We start from the raw sequence: 17,533 nt of genomic DNA on the forward strand, positions 1-17,533 counted from the left end.
AATTAGTCCTTTGGTCAAATTTAACTCGACCGAAATGGTCAAAAACTGCAATTGTAAGCTACAAAACTTACAGTCTAGTAATATTCAATCAATTACCTTCATTTTGCAACAAACGAGAAGTCTCTAGCACAATATTTCGATTTATGGTGAATTTTTGAAAAGCGCTTTTTTTTACGTCCGTGCGTTACGAATTCATGCATCATTTTGTGATAATATTTTCTCTGTGTTGCCTTGATCGTTTTACAATGTGTTATATATCAAAATGATCGCAATTTAGTGTACAATACAACGAAAAAATTAACTCGTTATCTTTACCGTTTTGCTCACAGAGCGATTTGTATACAATTATATATGAAATTTTTTTTTGCGCTGTCAAATATCCCAATGTTTATACTATATGATAATGATATTTTTTTCATTTCTGATGGTTGCATACTAAACTTCAGGCAATGACAAAAAAAGGAGTAAAAAATGAAATCTTAATCTTGAAAACTAAGCATGCGGTGATTTTTTGAAAAAAAAATTTCCGCTTCAGCGCTCAATTGCGAACGCCGCTGGCACACGGGAGACGATTTTAAAAATACATACCGCTTCGGCGTTTAAGGGTTAATGGCAATCCAGTTTTATAGCGCCATAAGGGCCAATTTCTGTTGGCCCCTTATAATAGAGTTATGCCCCCATAATATACCTAACAGAGGCACCATTAAACCAGTTAACAGTGCCATTAACTGGTTATCAGTGCCATAAACTGCAGTTTCGGTTAATGATAGTTTTCGCTGAACAGCACCCCTCCGAGAACGGAACTCCCACTGATAACCAAGGACTGCCTGTATTCAGCTCCTCCCCCCCCCACCCCTCGAGCAACCTAGGACCCTCTATTTCCTAATTCACTATAGTATTTTCTTTAATGAATTGATATTATTGCTTACATAATATTAAAAGTTGAGAATCATTAAATCATTTATTTATCAAACAAAAAAGAAGAGAGAATTAATATTTTTATTTAATATATGTAATTTAATCTTATTAAACTTAATACACTATTAATCAGTATTAATATTTGAAATTCGTAAGTCACTTTTGTATCATAAAAATGTATTTAGTCATGAAAATAAATTAAAAACATACAAATTAGTGAATATTTATTGACGGAAAAGTGGCAAATTGCCAAATTGTATCGTATAATTTATAGATAGGCTCAACGGAAAATATATGCGAATCTGTAAACTAAAGAGTGCCAGTCAATGATTTCATCTTTAAGGAAGTGAATTGAAACAACAGGAGCTAAACACTGCTTAAATACTAAAGGAAAATCAACCAATACCCTTAAGTCTAAATGACGAAACTGAGATGCAAGAAAACAGCTGTCCACGGACGATGATGGCAAGGAGAAAAAATGCAGAGAAGGTAACACATGGAACATTAGCAAAGACGTCACGGAATGCCAGCACTAGTAAATACTATTGGACCGCTGGGTGGGGAAGGTAGATGGTTCTTGCATGACATCACCATGTAAATGTGATGACTGCTGGTGCCATCTGCGCAACACTTTACCCCTTCTTTACTGAGAAGCTTAACCAAACTTAAACATTGCATTCACTACCGAACCAATTTTCTTGGTAATGAAATAAAGTAAATGAGTCATATTTCACGTGGCTAGTATATTCATTCCTCATCACGTATGAACTTTTTACTGAGGTATCTCCAGAGAAAGAAGACAGAAGAGAAGCACGGAAAAACCAAATTACAAATGGTTTTATACTTTCGTTGAAGATTTTTTTACATTTTCATGCTTGTATTCTCAATAAACAAACATGATTTCTTAGTTGCATATTTTTTCACGTATCACAGTAATAAACATGAGAGCATACAACACATTCGATGATTACTGGCCAGAAGCACAAGGCGAAACGGTTTACTATAAACTCCCTTCCACTCGAGTCGCAACACTGGATACCACGAGTGAGTGTTGCCATGTAACTCAATTTCGTCAATTTCTAAATACAGGACATCCCCGGTTAATGGTGGGGGTTCCGTTCTCAGCAGGGTGCTGATAAGTAAAAAATGCCATTAACTGAAACTTGGTGATTTATGGCACTTATGGTGCCGATAACCAGACAATGGTGCCTCTGTTAGATATGTTATGGCACCATAACTGAAACTCTGCGCATTATGGTGCTATAAATCGCCCTTCTAGACAAACGCCATAAAACCAGATGGCCATTAACCGAGTCCACTGATAACTAGGGACTGCCTTGCTGAAGTTTTTATCATATACAGGCAGTTATTGGCGGGGTGCTGATAAATAAAAACCACCATTAACTATAACTCGGCTATTTATGGTGCTGATATCTGATTAATAGCTCTGATCACTAGTTAATGGCACCTCTGTTAGGTATGATATGGCACCATAACTCTTATGTATTATCAGTGCCTTGTGGCACTGATAACTGGAATTCGGCACATTATGGTGCCATAAATTGCAAATTTTTAGGCAAGCGCTAAAATGGATTTCCATGTTTGTATACAGTATATATCCAAATGTCTGAATCTAGGTAGCCAGCTATTATGTTTGTTTTGCTTCATTGTACACCTGGCAGTGCATACCACCTTCCTGAGTGCTCAATATTGTTTGTTTTCCTCCAAACCCTTCCAACCAAAATTACTGAATCATAAGAAGTCTAGAACTGAAAAGAGGAAGGTTGGTAGTGCATGCATACCACCTTCATGAACCTGATACTATGCAATTGTCTTGAATGGTGATACTCCATGTACCTCAAAACAAGGTGATGAATACAAGATGATAGAGAGGACAACTAAATAAGACTGGGGAGAGTTATCATTTGCTCGGAGGACGATACCAGGTAAGCAAATGATAACAGGAGAACTGACACATGGCTTAGTGTCAATAAGTAACTCTACCAGTTCACACACATCATCACTCTCCCCAAAACAGACAATGCGTGAGCTGGTAAATTTGAGTGCCAAATTACCAAACAACTCGTCAGGAGAACGCACCAAACCCGAACCGGAGAGACTGCTGAGAAAGGTGGTAAAGGGCACAGACCTTGGTCCTGAGATATAGCATGGTCCCTTGCCCACAGAGAGGACCTATGGACCCAGGGCAGTCCAGAGAGCAGGCTGCAAACAGATGCCAATGCTCCAGTACCTCTCACGCGGGGGAAACCGAAAAAAGGTCAGTTATAGGGGAGAGCAATCTTCACCCTGATATGGTGAAATTTCTAACCATAATGAAAAAATATTTCTCCTTAATCACAGAGAGCAAAGGCAAAGCAGAAGAGAGAGAGGAATTAACTTAGGCTACTAGCAGGCTAATGGAGGAGGAGGAGAAGCAACATCAGAAGACAAAAGGAAAAGACAGAGGAGGTCTAACACATTCGATACTTCACAAAATTTCATCCTCTCATCAGATCACTACTTCTTATCCAACGTAAAACACCAGACAGACAAACAAACTCCTTATTATCTAAATATCATGAAAACAACACTCATGCCTTCAACAGCTAGGCTAACACATAGGCCATATGGCCATGTACAACTGGAACATTTGGTTTCCACAGACTTTTTCCAATACAGCCTGATGCTTTCATCTCTGCTTATTGTAGGTTACATAATGCAAAAACAGAAAACAAGCCCAGTACCATACAGGAGAAAATCAGCCAGAAATGATCAAAATTTTTACTAGCGCTGATTCTCACCGTTTGCATAAGGACATGGCATTAAGAATTCCTACAAGAACATAAACGTTCCAGCGCCAACTAGTGGGAAACAGGTGATTACAGAAACAGTCCTAGTGGGTTAGCCAAGCATTTTTTTTTTAATTTATATTTATATGCCAGTTGCACCATTGCTATAAAATGAAAACACCATATGCACAATTTTATCAAATAAATTTATAACTCTACTTTAAGGTATGTCAGTCTGTTATTGAATAGAACCTGATTTTGTAATTAAAAATAAGTTTTATAGTGAAGTCATACTTTCAAATACTGAAGATATTTTAAACATTACAACCAACTTGGTTAATTATAATACGTACAGCTAAAAAATTGTCATTCTTGATATACAAGTAATAAAATAAATACAATGCTATGATTTCAGGTACTTAAACACATGCATCTTGGTATGTCACCACTTAATAAAATAGGTACTTTTCAAACACCATATGTACTCCTAATTAGGCTTCCATCAGTATGTAATGCTTCTATTATAATTACTTTAGTCATCAACCTTAAATTTCCAAGATAAAATAATTTTCCATTTTATTTAAACTGAATATGGAAATACACAATGCAATGTTTGTCAGAGCTATGGACTTTTAATTAATCAGTATTCACTGCTGTCTCTATATCAGTTTAAAATTAAACTTGCATTTATCAACTTAAAATAGTTTACCCACATTCCAAGTAAAAACTGAAATGATGTAAGCCCAAAGTCATTCATTGGAAAATTCCATAGTACAATAACACAAAAGATGTGAAGGTAAAACATTTTATCACAGAAGTTGAGGAGCAAAAACTGAAAATATAAACCAGTATTATTAATGCCGATAAAAAAAAATTTTCTTTTTTACAAGTGAATTACCGTATAATATATCACAGTATTATATGCAATCTTTCATATTAAGCACACAAAATAGCCTGTAGAAAATAGGTATAAAATTGTTGCCTTTATTCTAACAAAAAATAATCAAGGTATGTAACAGGAAAAGCACTAATAATTCAATTTGTCAAATGTGAAATTATGTAGCACAGTGCTAGTAATCTTGTACTTCGTAGACCAAATTTAAGATCAAATGCTTCAAAAACAGAATCGCCAACCAGAAATCACCTCTGGTAGAAAAGTGTTGAAACAATATTATTTCTTGCTTCAATTTATTCACTCAAACCATGATCAAGTGCACTTCTTAAGAGTTACTAAGTATACACAATTCACATTTTAATAAGGCAACTTACAACAAATATACGCAATGCAGAATTTTTTCTCTCCACAGTAGCAACTTGATTATTTAAAATGGTAAATCCCTGACTATATAATCTGGTAAATCCCTGACTATAAGATAAAAGGTAATTTTAATTATATTTGTTTATATGTTCATTTGGCTTCAGCTTCCGAGTTTTTTTATATTCCTCAAACAATTGTTGCAATTGATTCCTTGAGGATTCTCCTTCCTTAGCTATACTGGTGATCTCCTCTAGCTGAACCAAGTATGAGTCTGTTGCATAATCCATCAGTTTTGCAAACTGCTTTCCATAGCTTTGCTGGAGTTCTGACCCAACACCTAATAAGAACTGTCTAAGGACTTCAGCTGAAATGCCAGGAGAAGGGTCAAGCATGAGTAGACCAGCAACAAATTTCCACCCAACTACGGGTGCCTCTTCTGGCATTCCACTTTTCTTGCACATCTTTGCCAACACTAAACCAAACAAGAGAGCAGCATTTCCCATTCTGGTTAAATAGAGATCAAAGCCCTCTTTTGTTCTCTTCCCTCTTTCCTTGTCATAATCATCTTGGCTTTGTCCTTCCTTCTGATAAATGAACAAAGGCACCAAGTATGGACATGTTGTGTAGATATGGTAAAGAAATATTTCCCACAGATCTGGATACACTGTTATAAGGCTGATTATCAACCATGCATATGCTGCAATGCCACCTGTCTCCTTGGCTTGTGTGTCTAATGCTACTTTAACCATGTCCTTTATCAGCTTAAATTTTACATATGCTGTAGTTAATGGGTCATTATTGGTACAGTAAACTCTCTTATTGTGTTGCACATTACGACCACTTAAATAGGCTATGAGCTTTTGCAACTTTTCTCTATTGATATTGTGATTGGTACTATCCAGCTGATTAATTGTAGTAAATATCCATCCTATTTCTTTCTTCTTTTCATTACTTATCACGTTGAGACAGTTGATATGGTCCTCCATTTTCTTCTGTAAGTCTTCATATCTGAAATAAATATGACCAATAAATAAAAAATTTAGTGTGCTTTGAGGCATTATAAACATAAGCAATAGTTTTATGTAGACCATCTTGCTATAAATGTGCCATAAATGTTATCTATATAAAACCCATAAAACTGATTTGGGGACAAAAAATTGTCTCGTAGAGAAATAATTTTAAAATGGCTAACTAAAAACCTTTATTGCAAGAAGCTATGCAAAAGCTAAGTAAAGAAAACTGGGTTAATGCTGCAAAGCATGTGAAAACCTCCAGATGGAAAATTCAGAAGGGGATGGGATGATTGTGGAGCCTTTAATGGAGTCTTTTGTAATTGAATTACACGCCTCCAATGACGACGACAACTGAATGTCAACAGATTTCATTGTTTGTAAAATATGTAATTTTTAATATTCATTAAATGCTTCATCTATTTTTCTTTTTATATGTATTAAATAAAATACTTGTTCTTATTAGGTAAGTTATCATTAGCCTTTCTTAATAAGGCAGAAAAATATAGATACAAAATAGGATATTTTACAAAGCTTTGAAATAATTGTGTTAAATATATGAATGAATAAATACAAAAAGAACAATTATGGATTTTAACATTGCTTTAAAATACTTGGCTGCTTCAATGCAATGGCACACTTAAATTTAATTTCATACTAACTCACTGGTTTTATATACAAACCCAAACTGCTATTCAGATGAAATGGACAGAGCTACCAAAAGTAGACATGGATCCATGTTAAGGGCTATGGGATTAAAAAGGAAGCTAAGTGAATTGCTTTCATCATAAAACAATAAAACATGGTTGCATTGAGCTATAAAAACCCTGAGAAGTAAGGACAACTCTGTCTGTTAATGTATACACTATACCAAGTTTATCTTGTTTCTTTCCCATCAGAGGGATAAGACACAACTGAGAATCCATACTGCCATAGAGTCAGGGCCGGATTTAGGCATGTGGAGGCCCCTGGGCAATCTATGTGTGGAGGTCCACCCTGTTTGAGGTGGGTGGCGAGCGAAGCAAGCCTCACCGGGAGGCGCTGTAAGCTCCACCGGGAAATCATCATTGCCGGTCCTGCCAGTAATGAATTTTGGTCATCTTAATCACGTGTGCAAAATGACCTCTCCTGACTCTGTACACTCGAGTATAAAAAGATTATGAGAAGCAATTTCAAATAAATAGCATGTTTTATTACCATAAGTCTAAATATGTTAGTTTGCCTTCACTCATCATTTTTCGAACATGATTAGGAAGCATGACCCATACTCAGTGCAGCCAATCTTAAAAAACTTTTATTCCTTATATATTTACTGAAATTAAAAATTATTCAAGCCTGGGTCCTTTTTTTGAGGCCCCCTAAAATGGGGAGGCCCCTGGGCAGGTGCTCTCTTTGCCGCCCCCTAAATCCGGCCCTGCATAGAGTACTCTCTCCTCTGTCAAAAGTAGCAGGAGACAGCAATTACCACTATATTATGCACAGTGACAGAACCTTAGCATATCTTTATCATGTAAGATGCTATAAAAATTATATGGTAAATGACTGGAATAAGAATGACCTTGAATTAACGCATTCAAAACTTTACCTAAGAAAGATCACATGTCCCACTACTACCACTCTGATATACAAAAAACCTAAGATACCACATGGAGCTACTCAATATTAACATTATATTAAAATTAATGTATGTGATTGCTTGCCAATTTTCACTGAAAACTTTGATAAACCATACCTCTCATATACCAACTGATGATATTCATTCAAAGTCTCCCATTTGAAAATGGAGTTCAACAGAGAAGTGTTCTTAGTACCATCCTCTTTATACAAGCAGTGCATGGCATTGGTAATCAAGTACCATTCTGAATAAAAAATCATTATTTGGAGGGTTTTGCTATGGACTATGTGGCATTAAAATTACATATAGTATACTGAACTAATAATAATAGTAATAAAAACACATAGGCCTCATCAGTGGGTTTCTAATTTGTCCTAGAAAAGACCACAGCCATTATTATTTATAAAAAATGTAAAGTGGAAAAATATAACACTTTAAGATTGGATATTACATATTCATAAGTCAAACAGCAAAATTCTTAGGCATAATCTCTGACAGGAACAAGCTAATAAAAAAATTACCTTACAAACTGGAGAGCTTGACACTGCTGTAAAGAGGAACTGTTGTGTCTCTTCTAGACATGGGTGTCATATATATGTAGTTCATCCACAGATACATATTTGAGAAGTCTTGATCTAATTCATAATGAAGAACTCAGAATATACAAGAGTTTTTCAATCTTCCCCAACTAATTATTCAGATTGAGTAGTGAACTACCTCTTACTCTCATTGTGACTTACTACGAGATGAATTATTACAACAAGTGATCCACTAACAAATATACTGTACTTTTTGATCTGACAAATATATATTGTCATATTAAAAAACAATTACTCTCCAACATTTCCAATTGGAGCTAACAAACTTTTTAAGTCAACAAATATAAATAGGAAATGTCCTCCAATAACATACCATCTCTCCCTCTGAATGTTATAAGATTTGAACTTGTAAACACTTCAATAAGGACAATGTCCAGGAACAGACCGCTGACCTAGCCCACTGCCATACAGCATGTCTGTGCAATGCCTTTTGGTCACAGGTAACCGCCAATGGATGTTGCAGTGATGGTAGCTGACCATAGTAACAGCTGATGGACGTTCCATTTCATCTATGTATGAGATTGATCTTCCAACTGTTATGTCTTCATAACAAGTTGAATGAATTCATTCAGTCAGACCCATAGGGGTTTCAGTGTGGGAACTGACACTATGTGTTGACCCGAAGACTTCAACCCTTCTCAGGTAGGAAGAATTGTCTTGTTTCATCATTTATGTATCTTCAAATTTGGATTGTCCCTATGAAAATATTAAGCTTCAACTTTCTGCTCTAAGGTAGTTATAGTTAGTCAACAGGTTGGTTCGTTTACTGTGAAGTTCGTTAGAACCATTCTGTCCTACACTCACGAAGCAGGATTCAATTAATTCTGATCGCGCAATGTTTTTCTGGTGTGAGTGGAATTATTTTCTAACTCCACAGATCTATGGATCAGACCTACTCTACTGATTAGGTTCTTGAGTCTAGACCAATACATGCAGTCCCTGGTTATCGGCGGGGGTTCCATTCCCGGGGGTGTGCCAATGAGCAAAAACCGCCATTAACCGAAACTCAGTGATTTATGGCGCCATAAGCACCCTCATGGCAAGCCATAAGCATCCTCATGATGCCAATAACCAGAACTCGTCCCCCTTATGGCGCCATAAATCACCAATTTTATGGCGCTAGACAAGCCCCATAAAACCGGATCGCCGATAACCAAGAAATATTGATACTGTTGTTATATATATTTCCATTAACACAGTGGTCCCCCCGTATCCGGGGGATGCGTACCAAACCCCCCACCCCCCACCCCCCCCTGGAATAGTTAGAACCCGCCGATAGTTGGAACCCAACCTCAATAAAAATGCTGAAAACAGCCTATTTTGTTAATTCAAACTCAGGTAAAACACTAAAAATTTTTATACTGTTTTTTTATTAGTTTTATCACAAAATGTGCATTTTATGATGAAATTGATTGAAAAAACCAGGAATTTGTGGATATTTCTCAAGAAAAATACCACAAATATGCAAATTTTCCGCGAATAAAGCGGAGAAATGTTCCAAAGAGAAATCCGCGAATGTGTGAGTCCAAGAATCTGGAGAATGGATACGGGGGCTCCACTGTATATGAGAAGTTCTTAGACAATATAAAATACTCAAAGTATATCAAGAATACTGGAAATCCAAATGGCAATTTTTAATGAAAAAAAAAGTGACTTTTCATTTATTATGCTTCACAAAAATAACTTGTATAGATTGCAATGAAGTCACAGACTTATATATTTCTAAAGAGAAATTTTAGTGAAAGTCCTGAATAAAAGTTACAAGTAAGAAATATTGATATTATTACTATACGTATATATTTCCATTAAGGTTGATTTGTGTGTTATTCATGTATATGAGGAGTTCTTAGACAATATAAAATACTAAAAATCTTGTATCACAAATACATGCTTATAAAAAAATAAAAAACAAGGCAGACTTGTCTAATGAATCGTGCCTGTGAACTATGCACCCTACTGCACAGGGGCCCCTCCCACATTGGGAAGGACAAATTACGTCTCATAAGTTGTAATGGACACCGTATGTTGGAATTGCTACCTGTGATAGTAATTGCTTCCTAGCAAAGAAAGATAAAGGAAAGGAGAACGCGTTATCGAGAAGTTCGGGAGCAAGGAGGCGTTAGCGTATTGGGCTCGAGGTGCCTGTTATCATGATGGTTCTAGAATCGGCAGGAGTGTTGTGGAACCCGTCGTTACGTGAGAAACGCCACGATTTCTGATGCAATACCTCGTCTAGATTCATCTAAGAATTTCTAGAAATCTCGCGAGTCTGTGACGCTCGCCGTAGGCTTCGCCCCCAGAGTGCCGTATAAATACGACGAACGAACTTTGGAGAGCAGAGATCGTAAAAGAGAGACACCTGTTAGTCACAGAGAGATATCCTCAGTAAGAGCCACTGGTCAGAATATCAGTGAGAGATCAGCAGCAGTGATCGTCAGAGAGAGACTAGAGACGAAGGATCAATCAAAAGAAGAGTTGTTCAAGAGTTGGTTGGATATTGGTCTAGTTGTCTTCAGGAGTGGACGGCCGTGTTTTCTTGACGTCGAGCAGACTTCAGAGAAGAAAAGGTCCTGCTACAGGTTTTGGGGAGTTCCTGCCTTTCAAGTAGACTAGTTTCTGCAATACGGAGTCAAGAGGACGACTGCAATTGCCGCTCTACATTTATGAAGCCAGCGCGTCGAATTGCCAAATTGACTAGCAAGTATTTGAATTGCCTCACTGTTCCCCCAGTTCATGCAGTGTAAGATTCTGTCTTTTTATGTAAATAGGAGCTACCATTCTGCATTTACCTATGTTAGTAAGCTTGTAAATAAACCTTAGTTGTGTTAGTGTTTCTTTCTATATTCGTATCCCCTGTTTCAACTGTTGGTGTTGAAATATATTTTTTTTTTTATTTCATATCGAACCTGAAGCGGACCTCTCTCAGAGGCCGTAACATTGTGTTGACCCTTGGCCAGGATATTTCGACACCGTAACATTGTCTCTGAGATCTCAGAGTCCGTAACATTGTGGCGACCTTGCCTAGGCTATCAACACTTTAACGGTTTGAAACAGGGAGGATATAGAAAGAATCAGAATGAGTGAGATGGTGAAAGAGTTTATTGAGTCAGGTAGGCTACTAGGTCTAGAGGGGAATGATCTCCGTGAGTATGTTGAGAAGAAAGAAAGGGAAAGTATGAGAGAGATGAAAGAGCGGCTGAGAGAGAAGTAATGAAAATGCAGCAAGAGAGAGAAGCAATGAAAATGCAGCAAGAGAGAGAAGCAATGAAAATGCAGCAGAGAGAGGCAATGAAAATGCAGCAAGAGAGAGAAGCAATGAAGATGCAGCAAGAGAGAGAAGCAATGAGAATGCAGCAAGAGAGAGAGATCTTGGTAATGCAGCAGGATGAGAGAGAGAAAGAGCGTATGCATGAGCAGGAAGAAAGAGAAAAGGTACGTATGCATGAGCAGGAAGAGAGAGAGAAAGAGCATATGCACGAGTTGGAAATTGCTCGGTTAAGGGAAAGTACTCGTAACAGTCGGTCAGGCGAGAACGAAAACGAAGCTGATACGTTAGGTATGAGCGCAGTGCTAAAATTAGTACCAAAGTTCGATGAGGAAGATATTACAACATATTTCATGTGTTTTGAGAAGTTAATGGAACGAGTAGGTTCTCCTAAAGAAACGTGGACTTTATGTTTGCAGTCAGTTTTGAGTGGTAGGGTGCTTACTGTGTATAGTTGCATGTCTAAGGAGGAATGTGATAATTATGATATCGTGAAAGAAACTGTTCTTAGCACATAAAGGTTAGTACCGGAGGCGTACCGTAAGAAATTTAGAAATTTGAGAAAAGATGAAAATATTACGTATGTAGAATACGGTAAGAAGTTAGAAAGGCTGTTTTTTGATTGGTTAACTTCTGCTAAGGTTGAGGATTTTGACAGTTTGAAGAACTTAGTGTTGTAAGAAAACTTCAAAGATAACGTATCTCCTAAGATTAAGCTTTATATAGAGGATAGGCGAGAAGTATCTTTTGCAGGAGCAACTAGGCTAGCTGACGAATATAGTCTAACTCATAATTTGAGTGTTAGTAAGAAACGAAACTATCCTTCGTCTGGTAGAGTACAAAGCAGTAAAGGTTTCAGTCCTAGTAATAGCAATGCGAGTAAAAATGACTATTCCTGTTATGCATGCGGAAAACCTGGTCATACGTCTAAGGTTTGTAAGAGTAAAGTGGCATCTAGTGGCTCAGAATTAACTTGTTTCCGATGTAATGGGAAAGGGCATTTAGCGAGGAATTGTGCATAGAAAAGAAGGACGGTAAGAAAACCAGTGTCTCTAGTTAACCTTTCATCAAGTAGGGATGATGTGATGAGAGAAACTAGGAAAGTTTTTGGTGAATTTCTGTCGGAAGGCGTAGTTTCCTCTCTTGGAGGAGTAGATTCGAGAGAAGTAGTCTTGTTTCGAGACACAGGGGCTGCTGTTTCACTTATTTGAAGAGTGTGTGCCAAATAGGGCAGAAATCAATATGGAAGAGAAAGTCATGTTAGGTGGATTTCCTAACACTTGTGTTCTTTGTCCTTTATTGAAGTTGAATTTAGAAAGTCAGGTAGTGTCAGGAGAAGTAAAACTTGCAGTTGTGAACAGTTTGCCCATCGAAGGCATTGACATTATTGTCGGTAACGACTTAGCTTTATCCAAGAATGTGAATCCTGTTGTGAGGAATATTCCAGTGCCTGAAATGGTAGTAACTAGGTCGGGTTTGGATACAGACATAAGCTACGATCATAATTTGTTCGTGGATTCGAACGTGTGTGAGTTTGAGGATTCGAACGAGAGTAAGTTTGTGGATTCGAACGTGAGTAAGTTCATGGATTCAAACGAGTGTGATACAGGTAGCGAGGTTGATCTTGGCATAAGTGTGGCTGAGAGACCTAACTCTATCGTTGACAGTGAGAGCCAAGGGGAAGGCGTAGCTGTTGAGAGTAACGTAGTAAATGTGCCAGTATCTAGTCCTAGTTACGGTGATGAAATAGGCTTTAACATTTTGGATAAGGATGAGCTAGTCAAGTTGCAGAGAGAGGATGAGAAACTAACCCGAAATTTTGAATGTGAGCTGGATGATGATCTCGATGATGTGTGTAAGGAAACTTTTTGTTTAAAGGACGAAGTTTTGTGTCGTTACGTTCGACCTAAGTCAGGTAGTAAAGGGGAAGTCACAGAACAATTAGTAGTTCCTAGGAAAGGAGTAAATAAAACTTTCAAGTGTATTAGTAGGACGTACTTTTGGCCTAAGATGAAAAATGACTTGAAGAGGTATGCTTTAAGCTGTGAATATCAAATTGCCGGGAAACCGATTCAAGTAATTCCCAGAGTTTTGTTGTGTAATATTCCTTCAGTAGGCAAATCTTTTGAGAATGTATTTATCAATATGGTCGGGACTTTGCCTAGAAGTAAGGGTAGAGATGATTGCATAACTAATCTTGAGTATTATAAAAACAATCTAAGAGATGTTTGGCAGCTATCGGAGGAGAACGGAAGCGCTTGGCACTTAGCGAAAGAAAACCCGAAAGGAAGTCAAGGGGAAACTGAAGGAAAACCTGATCTTAGAACAAAAGAGAGAACTTTGTGTGTAAGAGATAAAGTTTTAGTACTAATCCAGAAAGAAGGTTCCTCTTCATCTCATAATTTCGACGGTCCTTTTTCAGTTTTAGAGAAGAGGGGAAATATACTTTATAGAATTAATGTGGGTAAGAGTAGAGCAAAGGCAATGAATGTAAATTTGCTTCAGAATTATAAACAACGGCCCGTGCCGTGGCCTCCGCCCGTGTAACAGTGTTACTGAGTGAGATTAGTTTTGAGAAAAACACAAGAGGTGTTTTAGTATTTATAAGTTTTAATCAGAGTTCAGAAAAAGGAAATAGTAAGAGAGAAGGATAATGTTATAGCAGTAGCCTCTAGAGATGAGTAGCGTAATAACCGTTTTCTGTTTTGGCACGAGTGGTTGAGTGAATGAAAAAGTATGGAAGCTTTATGCAGAATTGTTTCCCCGCTGTTTAATTCTTGCTTCTCTTTAGAAAAAAAATAAAATCAGTTGATTTCATTTTTTTCTCTTTTGAGGGGGCGTGTGATGGTAATTGCTTCCTAGCAAAGAAAGATAAAGGAAAGGAGAACGCATTTTCGAGAAGTTCGGCAGCAAGGAGCTGTTAGCGTATTGTGCTGGAGGTGCCTGTTATCATGATGGTTCTAGAATCGGCAGGAGTGTTGTGGAACCCGTCGTTACGTGAGAAACGCCGCGATTTCTGATGCAATACCTCGTCTAGATTCATCTAAGAATTTCTAGAAATCTCGCGAGTCTGTGACGCTCGCCGTAGGCTTCGCCCCCAGAGTGCCGTATAAATACGACGAACGAACTTTGGAGAGCAGAGATCGTAAAAGAGAGACACCTGTTAGTCACAGAGAGATATCCTCAGTAAGAGCCACTGGTCAGAATATCAGTGAGAGATCAGCAGCAGTGATCGTCAGAGAGAGACTAGAGACGAAGGATCAATCAAAAGAAGAGTTGTTCGAGAGTTGGTTGGATATTGGTCTAGTTGTCTTCAGGAGCGGACGGCCGTGTTTTCTTGACGTCGAGCAGACTTCAGAGAAGAAAAGGTCCTGCTACAGGTTTTGGGGAGTTCCTGCCTTTCAAGTAGACTAGTTTCTGCAATACGGAGTCAAGAGGACGACTGCAATTGCCGCTCTACATTTATGAAGCCAGCGCGTCGAATTGCCAAATTGACTAGCAAGTATTTGAATTGCCTCACTGTTCCCCCAGTTCATGCAGTGTAAGATTCTGTCTTTTTATGTAAATAGGAGATACCATTCTCCATTTACCTATGTTAGTAAGCTTGTAAATAAACCTTTGTTGTGTTAGTGTTTCTTTCTATATTCGTATCCCCTGTTTCAACTGTTGGTGTTGAAATATATTTTTTTTTTATTTAATTCATATCGAACCTGAAGCGGACCTCTCTCAGAGGCCGTAACATTGTGTCGACCCTTGGCCAGGATATTTCGACATCGTAACATTGTCTCTGAGATCTCAGAGTCCGTAACACCACCCACGTCTGCCATAACCACATGAAGACTTATTCACGTATGTCGGAAGGACATAAGGATACTCTCTACTATGTCAACATGACATGGTGACTTCTGACAATCATTGTGGTCTGACTGCATATGCCCAATGCAGCTTTGGACATCAGCAATTACTCGGTGGACATCAGCAAACTCCAGGACTAGTCGCGGACTGTGTGGCAGCATGGAGATTTGAGCATAAATAGGTCGTAATTCAGTTGTAAAGTGGCCGTTACAACATGCGCGGCTTGAAATCGCCAATGTCTGACCCCAACTTAAGTGGTTGAATTCTTGGCCTATAGCAGAGTCTAGCTAGCTTTGCATCTAAGCCCCTCCCACTGATTATGTCACGTCCATTCCTTGAAGCTGATTGACTGGAAATAGTTTCGAAAAGTTGGTTAATCTGTGTGCTATTTATCTTCATTTATTTTGTAATGGTTGTTTTTACTGAACTAAAATATGTTGTACTGGTTATCAGAGTGAAACGCTAAACTATCCCCTAATAAAATCATATACACAACTCCTTATTAAAAAAAAAATATATATATATATATATATATATATATATATATATTATATTATTATAATTTAAATATATATATATATATAATATATATATATATATAATATATATATATATATATATATATATATATATATATATATATATATATATATATATTATATATATATATATGTAATAATAATATTATATATAATATAGAATATATAATATATATATATATATATTATATATATATATATAATATAATTAATATATATATATATTATATATATATAGATATATAGATTATTAATAAGTAGTGACTGCACTCTACAATGCCAGAATGTATCTTTGTTTAACAAAGATACATTCTGTATGATAGGATATACATGGCATAGTGGATATAAATTGCTGAGAATTTCCTTAAGAACGTTATCTCCTTTCCAAATAACAGGATCATAAAAAATTACATCAACCTATAAGGTTGTATGTATTTTTGTCGATTTCCGCAGTCTGTGACATTTGAATTATAGGCCTATCTTATAGTCAGCTGTTTTGCTGTTGCTGCTGTTGTGGTGCTTGTAGTAACTTTGAAAAATTTTCATATGGTATCCTAACATTGCAGAATAAACATAGACCTATTCATAAAATACTGGTGTAAAAAATTATCTGCCTACTCTTGTTAACTAAATTTATTATTTTGTTTTAATTAAAAGCAATTGAAATCTTTAATTAAAGTAACTGAAATCTTTACGGATATAGTCTACGCTAAAATATTTTCCTAACAAAAGAGAGAGAGAGAGAGAGAGAGAGAGAGAGACTAATGTGTATCCTTTTGTCTAACAGGGTAATCTACAAGAATGCCCCCAAAACCAAATGATTCATGAGCTACTTCCAGACTGGTTTGGATCATCTAATTCACAACTTTTCAGCTGTCATGTATTTTTCTTATTTTGTTATGTATCTTATGATGCCTTCCTACCATAGCCTTCATTTTCATAGATATGGTACAGCAGCCTTGTAGTTACTCATCACAATAATATAATTTGTTATCCCTTCAGTAAATATATATTTTCAATATAGTTCATTGAGAGTAGTTTGATAGTTGTATATAAGGCTGAAACAGTCCAGATTGCCTGGGTGCCATAGGCTACACATCCACAAGTTTTCCAGTTATTCTCTGTGGTATAAGAGGCATTACAGTTACTATGGCCATCCATGCATGTATGTGTATGTGCTCTTGCCTATATGTGTACCTTCCACTTTATGCATACAGTATGCATTATAAATCTTGGAGTTGAAACTACTCTATTAATTAAAATCTACTCTATTTCTAACAAATACAGGTAGAAAACTATTTGCACTAAGAAACTGATGTGTAGGCCCATGCCCTGTCACTATCTCAAAATATAAGAATTTCTTTCATGTGTAGGACTATGCCCTATCATTGCCTTAAAATATAAGAATTTGATGCGTAGGCCTATGTCCTGTCATTGCCTCAAAATATAAGAATCTGATGGTAAGCCTATGCTCTGCCATTGCCTCAAAACATAAGAATTTGATTGTAGGCCTATGCCCTGCCATTGCCTCAAAATATAAGAAATTGATGAGTAGGCCTCTGCCCTGTCATTACCTCAAAATATAAGAAATTGACATGTACGTCTAATATCTCATTGAAATTAACGACTTGACATGCAGGATTATGATGAATTAATACCCTAACATTGGAGCTGGCTGCATAAGT

General features: G+C 36.9%; 1 protein-coding gene across 1 annotated transcript in view; it reads right to left on the reverse strand.

Moving 5' to 3' along the window:
• Window positions 1-1,129: 1,129 nt before the first annotated feature.
• LOC135219105 (mRNA export factor Gle1-like) overlaps window positions 1,130-17,533 on the reverse strand; it is a 137,541-nt gene continuing 121,137 nt past the window's right edge. The window contains exon 8 of the mRNA XM_064255547.1: window positions 1,130-5,973. Within this exon, the coding sequence (XP_064111617.1) occupies window positions 5,094-5,973 (880 nt within the window). The 3' untranslated portion in view covers window positions 1,130-5,093. The remainder of the gene's footprint in view (window positions 5,974-17,533) is intronic.

The sequence above is a fragment of the Macrobrachium nipponense genome, chromosome 1 (genome assembly GCF_015104395.2).
Source record: "Macrobrachium nipponense isolate FS-2020 chromosome 1, ASM1510439v2, whole genome shotgun sequence".
Lineage (NCBI taxonomy): Eukaryota > Metazoa > Arthropoda > Malacostraca > Decapoda > Palaemonidae > Macrobrachium > Macrobrachium nipponense.